The sequence below is a fragment of the Pelobates fuscus genome, chromosome 5, assembly GCF_036172605.1.
Source record: "Pelobates fuscus isolate aPelFus1 chromosome 5, aPelFus1.pri, whole genome shotgun sequence".
In the NCBI taxonomy this organism is placed as follows: Eukaryota; Metazoa; Chordata; class Amphibia; order Anura; family Pelobatidae; genus Pelobates; species Pelobates fuscus.
This window is the reverse complement of record NC_086321.1, coordinates 342,974,723-342,993,853: the sequence shown is the minus strand read 5'-3', so window position 1 is coordinate 342,993,853 and position 19,131 is coordinate 342,974,723. Positions and strand designations below refer to the sequence as shown.

General features: G+C 41.7%; 1 protein-coding gene across 5 annotated transcripts in view; it reads right to left on the bottom strand.

The window, feature by feature from the left end:
- PSD3 (pleckstrin and Sec7 domain containing 3) overlaps window positions 1-19,131 on the bottom strand; it is a 492,046-nt gene that overhangs the window by 17,805 nt on the left and 455,110 nt on the right. For all 5 annotated transcript variants that reach the window (XM_063455812.1, XM_063455813.1, XM_063455814.1 and 2 more), the window contains 2 exons: window positions 3,725-3,882; window positions 1,621-1,765 (listed from right to left, as the gene is read on the bottom strand). In XM_063455812.1, the coding sequence (XP_063311882.1) occupies window positions 1,621-1,765; window positions 3,725-3,882 (303 nt within the window). The remainder of the gene's footprint in view (window positions 1-1,620; window positions 1,766-3,724; window positions 3,883-19,131) is intronic.

Below are 19,131 nucleotides of genomic sequence, written 5' to 3'. Positions count from 1 at the left end.
GTGAAACCAGTTTTTTTTTCATGCAGGCTCTGTCAATCATAGCCAGGGGAGGTGTGGCTAGGGCTGCATAAACAGAAACAAAGTTATTTATCTCCTAAATGACAGTGAATTGAGCAGTGAAATTGCAGGGGAATGATCTATGCACTAAAACTGCTTTATTTAGCTAAAGTAATTTAGGTGACTATAGTGTTCCTTTAATGCTACGGAAGCACCGTGGTGCAATCTGTACCAAAGTGCTTGCACTAAATTAGTCCTACAGCAATCTAAAACGCATTGTTTTCCATACATTAATAGCATTTACATTAATGAATAAAAAGAAATCAAGTACTGAAAAGGTACTGAATTAAAAAATTTGGGTAGTGGATGCAAGTAAAAATATCTCAACAAATCAAAAATAAATTTGTTGAGAAGTGCAAGTAGATTACTATTTTGAAACTAATCCGTAAGACTGCAGTGAAAGGTTAACTACTTTAGCTTAATGAAGCAATGTTGGTGTAGAGATTATGCCTCTGAAGCCTCACTGGTTAATTCACTGTCATTTAGGAGTTAAATCACTTTTGTTTCTGTTTATGCAGCCCTAGCCACACCTCCCCTGGCTGTGACTGACACAGCCTGCATGAAAACAAAATGGTTTCATTTTCAATCAAATGTTTTTATCTAATGCTCTGTAAATTAAACGTAAATCACAGACAGGAGGCTCCTGCAAGTTCTAGTAACCTATTAACAAAGCAGGAGATAATAAATGCTAAATTAAACAGAATTTGCAATAAAGGAAGTGTAAACATTAGATGTCTCTTTAGAGGAAGTGTTGAGGAAGGCAGTGTAAGTCAAACACAGGTAGGTGTGACTAGGGCTGCATAAGCAAAGTGATTTAACTCCTAAATGGCACAGAATTTAGCAGTGAGACTGCAGAGACATGATTTATACACCAAAGCTGCTTTATTAAGTTATAGTTGCTTTGGTGATTATAGTAGCCTTTTAAGAAGTAAGGTGCTGGGTTTAAGTGTTGAGCAAGATAAAGAGGTTTCCAAACGAAACACTTATTATTGATAACTATATATGCTTGATGCGGTTTGATCAGCTCTCAAAGTGGCGTGGAACGCCCTACACCAATTTACTGTATATGTGAGATAACCTGATCAGAAAGCTCTGGGGCATACTAATGACATATACAGGATTAGTTACTAAAGTGAGAATTCAAAGTAAATTCAAAATTAATTTCAGATTCAAGGCCAGAGTAGCCAAACTCAAAGCATAACTTACTGAGAATGTTTCTATTTGGCTATTCTGATCTTACATTTAAAATTCACTTTGAATACATTTTCAATTCTCACTTTCGCGAATAACCCTGATATTCCATTTCCCGTAAGCATGGTTTTCCTATTTAGGCTTCTTACTGTGCAAATCATTTTTTGCCTTACAGTCTGCTGTTTGGGATGCTCCCCAGTTATGTTATACAAATGATGTGTTTTATCAGAAAAAAAAAATCCATCCAGTATTCTTGAAAGTAATAGGTAAAGTACAGATTTTACAGAAAAGCAACATTCCAATATGTCAAGCAGCATAAAAGTTAACATTATACAAAGTACATTAAGAACAGCTGAAACACCAAGCACAAACCTTGGACAGTTTGGTAGTGGTGGCTGGAAGTAATGGACGGCTAAATTTCTTCTGTGATCCTATAGCCGCCGGGAAGGGAGGAGCGGAAAATACAGCTGCCACACAGTTTATCTTGGTAATCCAAGAATCCATCTCCTCGCTGCTCCTGAAAATGGGAGCAAAAAGAAGAAACATTGTATCAACTTAACCAGTATATTTCAAAGATATTCAAATTCAAATCTCAGTCGTAAATCAATCTCAGAATTTGGATGAGCTCCTGGTAATCTACCCTGTTTGTGAGGAGAACCACGTTTCAGCTTTGAGAATCAATTCATTTTTAGCATTCCAAATTTTTCAGAGAACGTTCCATCGATTTTAAAAACCATATACTGTTCACAGCCAGATTACTTATAAGGCGTATCAATAAAAGTTTGGAAGGGTATAAATTGGAGGGATGTACCACCTATTTCTGTCTATATTACACTCATTTGTTTCATGTTTCTTTCGATAGTCAGCTAAACATCGCTTTTTGTTTTTGTTTGAGAGGCACCCATGATACTGAAATTATAAATCTGTCAAATATCCAATAAAATAATTTACTGGACGTTCTAAAGCAAGGGTGGGGAATGTTTTAGACTACATCTCCCTTGATGCTTTGCCAGCATTATGGGTGTAAGAGCATCATGGGAGATGTAGTCCAAAACACCTGGAGGGCTGAAGGTTCCCCACCCCTGTTCTAAAGAATGCAGCTAACTTTTCATGCAGTGGAAAGTATTCCCTATGAAACCTTACCTATTATTTATGGTGTCACCCCAAGCACCAAACCCAGAACTAGATATCAGATCACCAAGCAAATGATTGCACACATTTGTCTGCAACAATTAAAAAAATAACAACTACAGCTCCATCCGAGTAAAAAAAAAAAAAAAGAATAAAGCTGGTCGCTTCCTTTAAGGTAAACTGGACACTCACACATGTACCATGGCTTTTGCCTAAGTGACTTAATGCATGCACATCTTCAGTAGTACTTCCATTCAAGTGAATGGAAGACCAAGGGTTGGCCAAGATATCTTCTGTCACTTCCTTAAAGAATAATCAAAGACTAGAAAAGCTACAATTTCTGGGGAAATTGTGTGAAGTGTTCTTGCCTCCACCAGTAGTCTACAACTGGAGTGGGCGAAGTAACTGGGTGGAGTGGCTGGAGTAACTGTTGTGTGGTTGGAGTGGCTGGAGTAACTGTGAAAATGTTGGACTGGGCAGAGTAACTCTGTGTGGAGTGTTGGAAGTGAGTAAAGATTGTAAACATCACACTAACCAATTGATTGATCAAATTTAAAAAGTGCACATGGCAAGCTTGATAGAGGGAGAAATGCATTTCAAATTTTATTTATTTATATAGCACATTTAATTGCAACATTGTTGCCCAAAGTGCTTCACAGTTACATTAAAACATACATTTATAAAAACATTAGCAGGTGTACAAAAGGCCCTGTCTATGACACCACTTGCTGCTCCAGCCTGGCACAGGTCAGAGTATTTTGGCGGTTGCCATCTTCAAAAGGTCGTATTTTAAAAACTATAAATCCTACAGCGATAAAGATAAAAAGATAATGGCATCTGAATTGAGTTCAAGGCATAAAATATTTAGTAAAATGCCTTGAGTGATCCATGTATTATTGATAGACATTTTCATGGTTATTGACCGAAGTAAGAATTTCAAAATTAAGGTCAAAATAACCAAACTGGAAAAATTAGCAAAATCCGCTTTGCGTCTCATTCAGCTGCTCTGGCCTTTGATTTGAAATTCACGTTGAATTCTCACTTTAGTGAATAGATCTGCTTGAGTAATTTCGGCAGAAACTATTATTGTTCATTTTTTTTCTGTTTGAAAACTATAGAGGGCTGAAAAAGTTAAAAATATAATTTTTTCAAGATAAATATTTCCGCCAATGTTCTTCAGCATAATGTCATAATAACTATGTTCTTATCTTCAGCTTTCTAAGTCTGATTTCCCACAAGGTTGAGATAAGGAAATTCCAAATGTTGTAGATAGACGTTTGATTGAGGTCATCGTTTTCTGCACAGTAAAAAAACTTAATAAAACAAAGCAATAAAAGAAACTTACTGTGCTTGAAAAAGAAAGACTCGCCAATCGGCTGTTTTGAGTTTCAAGACATTGGGCCTTTTTTCATAGTCTGTTGCCTTTGAAGCCAGTGCGTGGTGCACACTCACAGCATTCTTCAAATCATCTTCTGACAGTGCCTTTTCTGGCTTATATTCATCCTGTGGGATTAAATTAAGTTAACATTATTATTAAATGAATTTGTCTTAAAGCTAGACAAGCTGTATTTTCTAAAAACAAAAAGAGTTAAATTACATTGTGATGGCAAGATAGATAGATAGACAGACAGACACTTATATACCTCTCAAGTGTCCCTGTTTAGGAAAGACAAACTCTATTCCCCTCTTTTGTATCCCAATGTCCCTGTTATCTAGAAACTCAATATTGTTGGTGTGTTTAAGTGTATAACAGAGATCCACCGCAATTATACTCACAGTACTGTATCTTTAAACTACAACAAATGTGTTTAGAAATCCGTCTGTGTAAATAAGATACATTGTTCTTGTTCAAAATTACATTTAGTTGCATAACTTATTTGTAAGACACTTAATGGAATAATATAGGCATTAAAACATGTTAGCCTAGTGAAGCATTTTAGTGTATAGATCATGCCCCTGCAGTCCAACTGCTCAACAAATCTGCCATTTAGAAGTTAAATCACTTTTGTTTCTGTTTATGCAGGCCAAGTCACACCTACCCTGGCTGTGACTTACACAGCCTGAATGAACAAATGATTTCCATTTCAATCAGACAATAACTTGCTTTAGAAGTTTTTATCTCCTGTTTTGTAAATTGAACTTTAAAGGGACACTATAGGCCCTCAGGCCACTTCATCTCATTGAAGTGGTATAGGTGCAGTATCACTGTCCCCCTAAGCCCTACATTGTAAAACATTGCAATTTTATTGCATTGCAGTGCTAAGACGTTCTCAAGTGACTGTCTACCAGACAGTCATTAGAGGCACTTCCTACAGTTTGGTGCTGGAATCAGGTAAGTGACTGCAAGTTTTTTTAACCCTTTCATAGACGGGAGAACGACCAGGGGCGGTGCGAGGTCATAGGGACACTTTAGTGTTAAAGAGTGTTAGGAATACATCTTTATATTCTTAATGCTAAGTGTTCCTTTAGTCACACACAGGAGGCTCCTGAAGAGTCTGAGAGGCTATTAGCAGAGCAGGAGATAAGACATTCTAGATTAAACAGACTGTGCAATAAAATACCCTTAATTGTCTAGGTTATGTTTCAGGAATTCCTTAGGAATGTTATGCAAGTCACATGCAGTGAGCTGTGATTAGGTCTCTATAAAAGTGATTTAACTCCTAAATGGTAGAGAATTGAGCAGTGAGATTGCAGAGGCATGATCTACACACCAAACCTGCTTCATTAAGCTGAAGTTGTTTTGGTGCCTGTAGTGGCCCTTTAACATGTCTCAGAACAGCCAGGACCTAGCCACAGCCCCACTCACACCCCTAAAATTAAAATGTCCCTCTTTGATCTTTTGAAATGTTGGGAGGCATATAGACAGACAGACATACAGACAAAAAAATCTGAACTGTTCAAAACTACTGTTTTTGTAATATATATTTTCCATAGTGTGTGCAACTGTTTTTTTAAAAGCATGTGTGCGTGTGTACCACTCAGGGTTATAAGAACAGGCACAACGTTAAGGAAACAATCACAGTAAGAGAAGCACATAAAGACAGAGATTAAAAACAAAGGAAATGAAAGGTGATAATCTGATTGTGAGATCTCTGTGCCTCTGTTTGCTTTGTAATTTTATGTCCTTATCTTCACTTCTCACATGCTCTTTTCAGCCATTTTAAAAAGTTGTATTTGAACACTAGTTCACTAAAAAGTGAATCAAGGTAAAAAGCAATGCAAAATGTAGGCCAAAAAAGTCACACAGGGAATATAGGTAAATTGGATATAAACGTTTGTTTTTCTAACTGCGTAGGCTTAGAGAATAATAAATGAATCATATTCTGTGTAAGGAAGGTTTGCATTTCAATGGGGAGCTGTGCCACACTGTATTTTGCTTAATCCACCAGCCCTAAAGCAAACATTCTATTCTGGGGTACTGGGCTCAATGCAGACAGAGGCGTAACTACAAACTACGGGGCCCCAGTGCAAAAATTGCCCTGGGGGACCCCCATAGGTCTATCCTCCCCCCCCCTCTATACAACCACCGCCCCCGCCCTTCTCCCCTTGCCCAATACATCCACCCCCTTCCCACACACACATGCAGACAAACAGATACACATGCAGACACACACATAGACACACACATACATACAGACACACATACATACACACACAGAGACACATGCACACACATACATACAGAGAAACATACAGACACACATTCACAAACACACACACACACACACATAGAGACACATTCATATAGACACACATACAGAGACATACATACAGACACACATACACTAACACACACACATGCAAAATGTTTAAGTCACCCTCCTGTTTCCTACCTTTTAGGTGCAGGAAGGTGACTTTCCCTGGGGTCCAGTGGTGGCTCAGACTGATGGGAGTCAGAGTTCCCCCTCTGATTCCCTCTCCTTCATGCTCCGTGTCTCTCTCTGATAGCTGGGGGAGTGACCAGGGCAGTCACTTCCTCCCAGCATTTTACATCATCACAGGGGGCCCGGTCGCGCTGTTAAAGCAGCGCAGCGCTGACCAGGGCCCCCTAGATATTCATTGCCATCGGGTGGACCTAACAGAATGGGCAAACCGATGGGCCCCTGAACTTGCGCCCCGAGTAGTTCTAACGCACAGACGGGGCCGCAACACATGGGGGTAGGCATCCAATCACTCAGATTGGGGCTATCAGGCTAACTTTTGTGAGGGGTTTGTGTGTTTAAAGGTATTTTTGGGGTTTTATATAAATGTATGTTTTCTGTGCCTGGAGATAATTGAGTTAAGTACAGTGCTTGACTCAATTATCTGTGCGGTGCTTATGGTAATCGGCAACAGCTAGGAAGCAGCGATTGGCAGAGGCACCCAATCGGGGTGCCAGGCGGCCTGTCACAGAGATCATCTATAAGTTCATTATGCATTCATGCATGCAGTCAAAAGCACTTCTCATCACACACCATCTAACTGATACCTTAGGGTGGTTATTTGCTAACTTGTGACATTGCTAAAGAGGGTTATTATTACTCAGCAAAGACAAAGATTATGGACATCATTTATGTTCAGATTTGCATAATGCAATATCATTTAGCTATTCATAAATTAATGTCGTTATTAAATCAGTTATTAATATAGTAAGCTATCTAATTAAACTATAATAATCTGGAATAGATCAGCGGGACAACTCCTTACAGTTAATTAGATATAACTTAGTGCAAATGAAAAGACGCAATTTGGCAATGAGTCACTTGTCTCTCATGTCACCTGGCTAAGTCACTAACTCAGAATTTATTATATAGATAAAGGCTCCTAAAATGTCTGTAAATAAATAAAGATTGCCTTTATCGACATTTCATTTATTTCTACTCTATTCTTTCATGAACTAGGAATGGAATGAATAAGAAGGTATGGAAGTGGAGGGGAAAGGAGACTTGTCAAAATGTAGCAAGTTCCAAATCCTAAACTCTAGGAGCTCTAAATTCCTGGTACGCATACGGCTTGGATGGCAGAGGCAAGTCAATGTTGAAACACAGGGGGCATCACTGGCAAAGGAACCTTATCAGCCTTAAAGGAACACTAAAGTCACCTAAACAACTTAAGCTTAATGAACTAGTTTTAGTGTATAGCTCATGCCTCTCAGGTTTTACTGCTCAATTCACTGCCATTTAGGAGTTAAATCACTTTTGTTTCTGTTTATGCAGCCCTTGCCACACCTCCCCTGGCTCTGATTGACACAGCCTGCATGATAAAAACTGGTTTCACTTTCAATCAGATGGAATTTACCTTAAAGGGACTCTATAGTCACCATATAAAAGCAAGAAAGACAGGTCCCCCAGCCTTCCTTCTTGCTTTTATATGAACTTTCATTCATTAAAAAAAAAAAAAAATCGGTGGTTTTATATTAAAAACTTACCTCCGTTCCAGCGCCGAGCTCCCCGCTAGGCCGCGCCCCCTTTTTCGTCAAAATGACGAAATCGCGGGGCCCAATGGGACGGCTTCGCGCTGGACCAATCGCGTTCTTCATAGAGCGGCATTGAATGCCGCCCTATGAAGAACCTGAGCGCTTTACCGCGCATGTGCGCGGAATGCGCGTTCGCGAGCTGAGCTGTCTGACTGACAGCTCAGCTCGCTTTCTAAAATTATCAATAATAATTTAGGGCCCCCACCCGCCCTGTGCGGCGGGTGGGGGCCCTAAAATTATCAATGAGGGGGGGGACCTACTGTCCCCCCCCCGGCCCCCACCCCTGTGCGGCGGGTGGGGGCCCTAAAATTATCAATGAGGGGGGGACCTACTGTCCCCCCCCGGCCCCCACCCCTGTGCGGCGGGTGGGGGCCCTAAAATTATCAATGAGGGGGGGGACCTACTGTCCCCCCCCCGGCCCCCACCCCTGTGCGGCGGGTGGGGGCCCTAAAATTATCAATGAGGGGGGGACCTACTGTCCCCCCCCGGCCCCCACCCCTGTGCGGCGGGTGGGGGCCCTAAAATTATCAATGAGGGGGGGGACCTACTGTCCCCCCCCCGGCCCCCACCCCTGTGCGGCGGGTGGGGGCCCTAAAATTATCAATGAGGGGGGGGACCTACTGTCCCCCCCCCGGCCCCCACCCCTGAGCGGCGGGTGGGGGCCCTACAATTATCAATAAGGGGGGGGACCTACTGTCCCCCCCCGGCCCCCACCCCTGTGCGGCGGGTGGGGGCCCTAAAATTATCAATGAGGGGGGGGACCTACTGCCCCCCCCCGGCCCCCACCCCTGAGCGGCGGGTGGGGGCCCTAAAATGATCAGTAAGGGGGGGGGGGGACCTACTGTCCCCCCCCGGCCCCCACCCCTGTGCGGCGGGTGGGGGCCCTAAAATGATCAATAAGGGGGGGGACCTACTGTCCCCCCCCCCCGGCCCCCACCCCTGAGCGGCGGGTGGGGGCCCTAAAATGATCAATAAGGGGGGGGGACCTATTGTCCCCCCCCCGGCCCCCACCCCTGAGCGGTGGGTGGGGGCCCTAAATACAAAGGGGGGGGGGGACCCTAGTTAACCCTCCCCTCCCCAAAAAAAAATATCTCCCTACCTACCCCCCTCACCCTAAAAATAATGAGGGGGGACCATTAACTAAAAACCTGTAAAAAAAATGAGATAAAATCAACTTACCATTCGATGTTTTCTTTCTTCTAAAATCTTCTTTCTTCAGCCCCAAAAAAGGCCAAATAAAAATCCATAATAACCGACGCAATTAAAAAAAAAAAAAAAAAAAAACGAGCGCAAAAAAAAATAATCCATCTTCACCCATGGAGGGCTCCGCGCAGACTGAGCTCCGCAGGGCGGGGGAAGGCTTATAAAGCCTTGCCCCGCCCTGCAATTAGGCTAAGAACACTCTGATTGGTGGGTTTAAGCCAATCAGAGTGCTCTTTGTCATTTTACAAGCGTGGGAAAGTTCTTTGGAATTTTCCCACGCTTGTAAAATGACACAGAGCACTGTGATTGGATGGATTTCAAGCCATCCAATCACAGTGCTCTGTGTCATTTTACAAGCGTGGGAAAGTTCTTTGGAATTTTCCCACGCTTGTAAAATGACAAAGAGCACTGTGATTGGATGGATTTCAAGCCATCCAATCACAGTGCTCTGTGTCATTTTACAAGCGTGGGAAAGTTCTTTGGAATTTTCCCACGCTTGTAAAATGACAAAGAGCACTGTGATTGGATGGATTTCAAGCCATCCAATCACAGTGCTCTTTGTCATTTTACAAGCGTGGAAAAGTTCTTTGGAATTTTCCCACGCTTGTAAAATGACACAGAGCAATGTGATTGGATGGCTTGAAATCCATCCAATCACAGTGCTCTGTGTCATTTTACAAGCGTGGGAAAATTCCAAAGAACTTTCCCACGCTTGTAAAATGACAAAGAGCACTGTGATTGGATGGATTTCAAGCCATCCAATCACATTGCTCTGTGTCATTTTACAAGCGTGGGAAAATTCCAAAGAACTTTCCCACGCTTGTAAAATGACAAAGAGCACTCTGATTGGCTTAAACCCACCAATCAGAGTGTTCTTAGCCTAATTGCAGGGCGGGGCAAGGCTTTATAAGCCTTCCCCCGCCCTGCGGAGCTCAGTCTGCGCGGAGCCCTCCATGGGTGAAGATGGATTATTTTTTTTGCGCTCGGGTTTTTTTTTTTTTTTTTTTATTGCGTCGGTTATTATGGATTTTTATTTGGCCTTTTTTGGGGCTGAAGAAAGAAGATTTTAGAAGAAAGAAAACATCGAATGGTAAGTTGATTTTATCTCATTTTTTTTTTCTTTACAGGTTTTTAGTTAAAGGGTCCCCCCTCATTATTTTTAGGGTGAGGGGGGTAGGTAGGGAGATAAGTTTTTTTTTTTTGGGGGGGGGGGGGGAGAGAGAGGGTTAACTAGGGTCCCCACCCCCTTTGTATTTAGGGCCCCCACCCACCGCTCAGGGGTGGGGGCCGGGGGGGGACAATAGGTCCCCCCCTATTGATAATTTTAGGGCCCCCACCCACCGCTCAGGGGTGGGGGCCGGGGGGGGGCAGTAGGTCCCCCCCCTTATTGTGAATTTTAGGGCCCCCACCCACCGCTCAGGGGTGGGGGCCGGGGGGGGCAGTAGGTCCCCCCCCTTATTGTGAATTTTAGGGCCCCCACCCACCGCTCAGGGGTGGGGGCCGGGGGGGGGGGGGCAGTAGGCCCCCCCCTTATTGTGAATTTTAAGGCCCCCACCCACCGCACAGGGGTGGGGGCCGGGGGGGGACAATAGGTCCCCCCTTATTGATAATTTTAGTGCCCCCACCCGCCGCACAGGGGTGGGGGCCGGGGGGGCAGTATGTGCCACCCTTATTTTTAGGGCCCCCACTCACCGCTCAGGGGTGGGGGCCGGGGGGGGGGGGGAGGAGAGTAGGTCCGTCCCCCCCCCCCCCCCTTCAACCACTATTGTGGCCAGACAGCATCCCTGTGGGTTCGGGCTTCAGCTGTCAGCTGGAGCCACGCCCACAGCAGTGCTGACAGGCTGTCAGCACACAAAGCGCGTTCACAGTGCTTTGTGTGCTGATAGCCCGTCTGATGCATTCACCCAGAATGCATCGGACGAGAGGCCTTTTTAGGGCCTCTGAACTCGGAAGTCCCTCTGGTGGCCGTCTGATTGACTGCAACAAGAGGTGTTCCAAGCTTCCAATGTAAACGCTGCATTTTCTCAGAAAATACAGTGCTTACAAGAAAAAGGCTCCGGGTAGCTGTAGCACTCACCTAAACAACCTCATTAAGCTGAAGTTGTTCAGGTGACTATAGTGTCCCTTTAAATAATTGTATCTCAATCTGTAAATTGAACTTTAAATCACACACAGGAGGCTCTTGCAGGGACTAGCAAGCTATTAACATAGCAGGGGATAAGACAATATTAATTAAACAGAACTTGCAATAAAGAAAGGATAAACTTTAGATGATTCTTTACAGGAAGTGTTTATGGAAAGCTGTGCAAGTCGCATGCAGGGAGGTGTGACTAGGGTTTATAAACAAAGCGATTTGACTCCTAAATGGGAGATAATTGAGCAGCGAGGCTGCAGGGGCATGTCCTATACACCAAAACTGCTTCATTAAGCTAAAGTTGTTTTGGTGACTATAGTGTCCCTTTAAGCTCTGCAATCAAGAGACACAAGTATGAACAGAGATCTGTATCAGATTGTTCACTACATGTCCATTCAATAAGAGGCTTCTACTTTTTGGAGGACATTAATATATAAAAAAAAAAAAGATCTTTGAATCCTCCCCTTTTGACCTACCAACAGATAAAAATATTAAATTATCCCTAGTAAGTAACATCTGTGTTACCTAGCAGAAAAATATTATCAATTGGGAAGGATAGTATAAAAGCTTTGTAACTACCAACCATCGAAGGGTCCACAGAACTGCACATCATCTTACCAACATAGAATGCACAGAGTTGCTTATATCTTACCGAACAATTATTATTCCATCCACGTAACCAGCCAGCAGGAAAAGAGAAACTTTATTTTCGTCTCACCCAGCAACATTTTCAGGTATTGACTGACGCTTGGGGGTTGGTAGAGTGTGACTGTGTGTGAGTGTATGTATATATAAAAACATATTCACATACACGCACACATACACACATCAAGTATTTAATGTTAACCCTCTAAGTGACAAACAGGAGAACAAAGTACTGCCTAATATTGGATCTCCCCTACTGCCCATCACTTAGAGGTTACAAATACAAGGACTTAAACTCATTAATATGTCATGCAGAGATAAATATAGGGCCAATTTACCACTCCAGAGACTTCATGCTAATGTCAGTGATTTATTGACCGACTTCACTGTGACCTACACAAGTCAGATCTTCCTAAACTTTCACCTAAAAGAAGGTTTATTTTGTTAGCACTTGATGTTGTTGGATCAATAAATCACTTGGTTTTGTTTTGAATTCCCAGGAGCTCTTTTATCCTTTTCTTCCAATGATATTTAAAGGATACGGGAAACATGAGGGTCAAGCTGTCCTCAACTATTATGCACTATGTTCATGTATGTTTGGTCAATGTGGATAAATAACAACAATTAAAATAACATTCTATATCGGTTTACAAAATAACTAAACAGCAAATGTGTGTGTGTTTTTTTTAGGACAGAAAACTGAACAAGCGAGAAAACGAGACTTGAATGCTAAATGCTTGAAAATCTGCTAAATATGGACCTTTTTGTGTACATTCTATATCCTTAGACCAAGCCTTTCAAAGTTGTAAGATATTCCATAAACACTCAATTCAAAGCATTTTAAGTCCATAGAACAAACCACTGACAGTACTGTAAGGGTTTCACTTAACCATAGAACACTCAAAAATAAAGAAATATATTAAACTACAGCTTCATTTAAATGTGATACGCTTTTCAAAGTTGGTAGGGTGCCCTTAAAAAATAGGACTGGAGATATTCATAGAACATCTCCAAGAAGTATTGATTGTGCGCATCATAGCTATAAAACACCCACTTAAACTTAATTACTAAACAATGCTTAGAGTTGCTGCTATACAAAAAAAAAAAAACTTCAACTTGTACTACCACAAACAACAAAACAGAAGACAATAAAAGCCATTATTTTTTTGCTTTTCTGCTAGGTTAGTTTGGTTTGCAAGTTTCACATCTTTATAAGCTGATATGTTTTAATAATTATGGAAATAAAAATGGATGCCCCAATTAAAGGGTAACTGTCACTTCCCAGCATTTCTTAACATTATGTTAACTTATTTTTGTATTTAAGAAAATATCTACTTATGAAGTGTCAAAAATAGAATGACATTTTCAGATCTACACCTCTGTATTCTGCAAATGGACATCTCCATCTTAGCTCCCTGTTCGTCATTGTTATAAGATGTGCCCTTTGCACCTGGCAGTCAGTATAGAGTAAACATACTATTTTGCATTGTTATTAATAATGTTTCCCGGGTCTTGCATTGTCCGAACAGGTTAATGATGTCATCTGCTTCATTTTAATACAAATGTATATGAAAACAGAGCATTTCGTGGATAAAATGTTAAAACAAGTTATAGTTGACCTTTCTTGACCTTCGTGGGGATAAAAAGTATTATGATAGCTGTAAAACTCTAGGAATGAACAGAAAGAAACATAAAATGATAAAGTAAAATGAAAAACTATTATGACTACTCGGTTTTCTCATTCAGACACGTTTTAACATTATACTTGATGTGCAGCAAAGCTTCAAAAAAAATGTTGATTTTCAGTTGAGTAGTATTAAATAGGGTGCTCATAGCATTGAAATGAAAATAAAATCCATTCTTTAAAAAAAAAAAAAAAATCATAAAATATTTCTGTAAAAAGAATGGATTTTATTTTAACTTCTAAGCTATGAGGACTTTATATCATCATACTACTTTATGCCCGTTTCTGTACTTCAAGGATATCTATGGACAGATATCTTTTCATTCTTAGGGCATCTTGTTTGCTTTGCCAGTGGTTAAAATGATTTAAGCTCCATGGAAACTCTCCGTGGTTGGGGTAGTCTACCTATTATTTTTTCCAAGTTCTAATGTTTCCCATGAAAGCGATTCCTACTCCTCTACATGTTTCCCAAATAAGGAACGGTTCGAGTAAGTAAACTGACCTTTACTTGCCCACCCCCCGGCCACCGGACCACCAGTGGCACTGTCACCATCGAGGTAAATTCGGTAAAGTCCACAAATAGTGACAGTGCCGCTTTGCCTGTTGAATACCTGAATGGAGAAAAAAAAATGTAAAAAAGAAAACTCTTCTATGAAAAAATAAATGTGTCCGCTTGTGAGCGTGTCTAAACAGACCTCACATTTATAATGGGACGCTTTGGCTTGTTGAGATCATTCACATTATACAGCAGCAATTCCAATACAGCAACAAACAAATCAGTTGTGATAGATTGCCTTCGTGGCTGCTGTGCGTCTTAGAGCTTTTTTTCTGTTTCATTGTCATCATTGTCTAATTTATCACTTGTTTCTAATAGACATGATATAAAATAAATGAGCGACCCAAACGACTGCGAAAACAATAGCAAGATCCTAAGTGGTATTTATTGGTTTTAACTAAATGATTCATTTTAATAGTTTTGCAGGCAAAGGATATTCAGTAGTTCATCAATTATGTTACAATCAGTAATATCACGGGAAATGAAAGGAAGAATTGTTTAAACCCAGGAGAGTTATCGGTAAATCAATGGCGCCCACAAGATAGGTTTAATTTAATTGTGATGGCACAGCAATTCATGGCAATGCTCTGCATTAAGCCAATAATACATGGCACACCATTCATCAGCAATTCATTAAAAGAAAACACAGACTTACAATCACTGAATTATTTTAAGGCTAACCCTAGGCTATCTAACTACACACAATATCATATGAACTTGTGTCCTTAAAGGAGAAGGCTCTGCCTTTTCACTAAAATTCCAACCCAGTCAAAAGATATAATAAGACAAGTTAGGCATTTTTTTGTCTTAAGCATTTTCTCCTGCACTTGGCAAAGCTTAACCAAAAGAAGGAGCGACGGACGAGGAGAAAAAGGATCTGTCTGTTTAAGGAGGATCATTGCGGTCTCCTAAATAGACATCAGGATTGTACGTTCGCTGCTGATAGATGAAGATTCAGCAGCTGAAGAGGGCTTGGAACACAAGCGACAGATTAGAGTAAATAAAACTCACCCTTACCTGCACCCTACGGTCCTGTAAGCAGTAAAGTCACCATTTGAGATCTTTGCACAATATACAAAGTCCTTATAAGGTGACAGAGCAACTTTAATTAGCATGAGCTTAACAATCTTAGGTTTCCGATTGAATACAAAGAGAATGAATGGGGTAATATATAAAGCAAGTATGCGCACCCACTTTTTCTCAAAAATGTTTGGCTCTATCTTTAGAATGGGTTAGTAGCTGTCCCATCTCCTGGTGTTTTAGTCATGTGATTTACTTGGTCACGTCCAAATTCAGGAAAAAACACGAGGTAGGCATTCCGATGCAATAATACTTGGAAAGTGATATTTACTTCCTGTGCTGACTAAACCGATACATCACAATACAAAAACAAAAAACTGGTGCAACACTTCCTCCTAAAAATATTATTTCACTGAAAAACTGAATTTCAGTCCTTTATCAAGCGACACGAAAAATGTGCAGCAGTATTGGAGAAAAAAGCTTATATTTTGGCTGTTACATTGAGTGGCTGGACCACCATTTTATTTTTCATTTATCTAAAAGTGGGGTTTGGCCATCCTCGATCTGGTGCATCCTGGTTGCCTGGTGAGTGCGGTATACTCTACTTTTTTACAACTGATGTTATAGTACTGGCCACAGACACTCTAGAATGAGTGATCCCATTTTTTTAGATTATAATAGAGATAATGCATTTAAAATATGCACACAAAAAAGGAAATTCAAAAACTTCTCTTAAAGTTTCTGGTCCTTTCATAACGGCAACAGATAGATTGTAGTAGCAAACAGTCCCTTTTCAGACCAGGAAAAGGCTCTTACTCTCGTCTATGAATTTGATGTTATTTGATAAACTGATATCCAGCAACTTCTCTCATATCTCATCAATGAGCGAAACTGCTCAATAAGCTGAAAGCAGTCATAGTTTTGTTAAAGAAAGGGAAGGCAGTACCACGAACGCTATGAACTTCTGCAGCACACAAACTCAGAACAAATATCTGTATGGCCAAAAAATGCTCATAGTAAGCAACTGTGTGCAAGATAAACACGTGTTCAGATAGTGCTTGTAGTGTCCCTTTAAATAATATTCAGAAATGTGCTTCTTGACTTGCCAAGATGTCCTGGACAAATAGATAATGTAATCTGACATTAAGAAATTTAGCTGCTGAAAAATGTCATATAAAGCATTGCTGTCGCTCCATATTCAGTTTTGAAAATCGATGAGTGGTTTTTCAAAATACCCATTTCTAGACGAGTTCTACAGAGGCTGCAAATATTTGTTGTGGAAAAAGAATAACTTGGCTACCCAAAGCCATTATCAAATTAGTGTCCAGTATAGTAGATCCGTCATCAGAAAAACAGGATTATGTTTACATACTTTAAAAGAGACCCCAATCAGGAAGGAAAGTCATACTTTTTTAACTGTATCACGCAGTTTCCAGAATGCACAACCCAGATTTATCTTAAAGGATCACTATAGGGTCAGGAACACAAACGTATTCATGACCCTATAGTGTTAAAACCACCATCAAGCCCCCCTGGGCACCTCATGCCTCCATAAATATAGCAAAATCTTACTGTATTCAAGCCTGAAGCTTGAATCTGCATGCTGTTTGCCTAAAAAAAAAACAAGCAGTCTGCTGACATCATCAGAAGTGGTGGCCCGATCCAATCACAATGCTTCCCCATAGGATTGGCTGAGACTGACAAAGAGGCAGATCAGGGGCAGAGCCAGCATGATTCAAACACAGCCCTGGCCAATCAACATCTCCTCATAGAGATGAATTGAATAAGTTGAATCTCTATGAGGAAAGTTCAGTGTCTGCATGCAGAGGGAGGAGATACTGAATGTTTGGTTGCATTTTAGGTAGCCATGACCCAGGAAGGATCTCTAACAGCCATCTAAGGATTGGCCAGTGAAGTTATCACTAGGCTGTAATGTAAACACTGCATTTTCTCTGAAAAGACAGTGTTTACAGCAAAAAGTCTGAAGGTAATGATTCTACTCAACAGAACAAATTCAATAAGCTATAGTTATTCTGGTGACTATAGAGTCCCTTTAAACTTGTTTTCTGGTTGTCTTGCAAGAGTATCGAGGCTATTCACTGTAGTGAGAATTCAAAGTGAATTTTAAATGTAAGTAGTTAAATAAAATTCAAGCATAACTGAATTCGAAATGTATTCTTTGTGGGGGGGCGGGGCCGGGCGGCCACGCCAGCAGGTTGCTAGTCACAATAGCTCCAGGGGAACTCTACTAATAATGGGCAAAAAAAACACCAAAACCAGCCTGGAATCCCCTGGGAGTGTGAGATACCTGGTCCTGAAGTGTCCTGGTGCAGCTGGAGCAACTAAGAACGGGTGGACCGGATCCTGGTGAGATGCTCCGGGGCTGGGGAGACTGAGGCCTGACCGGGAGGGGAGTGGGGCGGACGGCCACTGCCTCGCTCTCCGCCCCGGTATTGACTGAAAACAGCACCAACTACGGGGTCCCCGGCCACGTTCGCCCCCCCTCTGAGCTGGTGGGGGTTATCCCGGCCTCCACCAGGCAGGCAACATCCTGGCAGAGCTTTTTGGGTGAACCACGCGGCCCTGAAAAAATGGCCGACGGAGATGCACCTAGGCTGCTGACCGAAGAAGAAGGCGCGCTGAGAGAGCACCAGCGGCACATGGCCCGAGCCACGACCACCCAGGGTATTTATATGCACGTTGGGGCAGCAGCGGAGACCTGCGGTTCTGCCGACTACCCACACCGCAAACAGACCCACCCAGCGCCTATCTAACCTGAGCGCGCCTCACCAGAGCTCCCTATAATGCACACCGCGGACCGACATGGAGGCAGTGCCCAACCGACTACCCCATTACAGCGGGGCCCACACCTGATCACTGCGACCTGTAAAGCGTCATACTCATACCCGCGTACCAGCAGGGAAAGAAAATCCATAGAGATCTGCAGACACTCTGACCTGCAGTGGGTCCCAAGAACGCAAAGGACATAGAGGTGTTCTACGAGGACTAATTAAAAAGGACACTGCTTACCATCATCCCTGACTCCAAAACTGACAGGTACCCCAGCTCCTTACGACAGACGGCACCTAAAGCAGAAGCTACTGGACCAGTTGCTGATAGCCGTAACAACAGGGACCCTGGCTGTGGGTACAACCAAACAGACATGTCCACCACTGGTGCTATAACCGAGGCTACAGTTAGGGATGGTCTTGATGCCCTAGTGTAGATAACAACCTAGCAAGCCACAACCTGCCTGGTGGTATAATATCTCCCTATTTGAATACTCACCTTAAGATAAGCTATTGTTCCATATAAGCATAAGCCTGTATAACTGCAAATTATTCACTTGCCTAATGAAACCTAGGTCTTAAGCAAACCTAGAATGAAACGTCTTGAAACATTAGCCTGAATAACCACTCATCCCCCCCCCCGCTTCAAGTTTCTCTTGTAAACAAGCTGATCACTAGCATTGTGCAGGGTAGCCACGTAACTACAATGTAAAAGCGAGTTTAAAAAAATGAAAAATGTGCATTTCTTTCATGTGACATGGCACTGTACAACTGCATGTATATCTTGGTTGGCTCTGCTGTCGTGGCACTGTGAACCGTATTGTATTTTCTCTGCACGAAAAAAAAAGAATAAAAAAAAAAAAAAAAAAAGAAATGTATTCTTTGTTTGGCTTTTTTGACCTTACATTTGAAATTTTCTTTGAATTCTCACGTTAGTAAATAACCGGGTATGTTTCAGTTCTACACTGGGCCGACAACTCTTTTTTGGTCACTTTGTCGGTTGCCTCCTAGGTACAGTCCCTGTGCAGCCATGCTTTTTTCTGACTTTCAAATCTCTCAAAGTGCACACAACACAAAGTTCTAAGGAGACAGTAAACAGCGCAAATACAAGATAAATGCATGGTACTTGCATATGTATTTCCCACCAACGCTGCACATTTGTTACAAAATGGAATTAAAATTGATTTTCTAGAGATTTTAACAATTAACATTACAACTCATATTTTATAAGTGCTAGGTGTGTTTTATTTTGACACAGTATTAAAA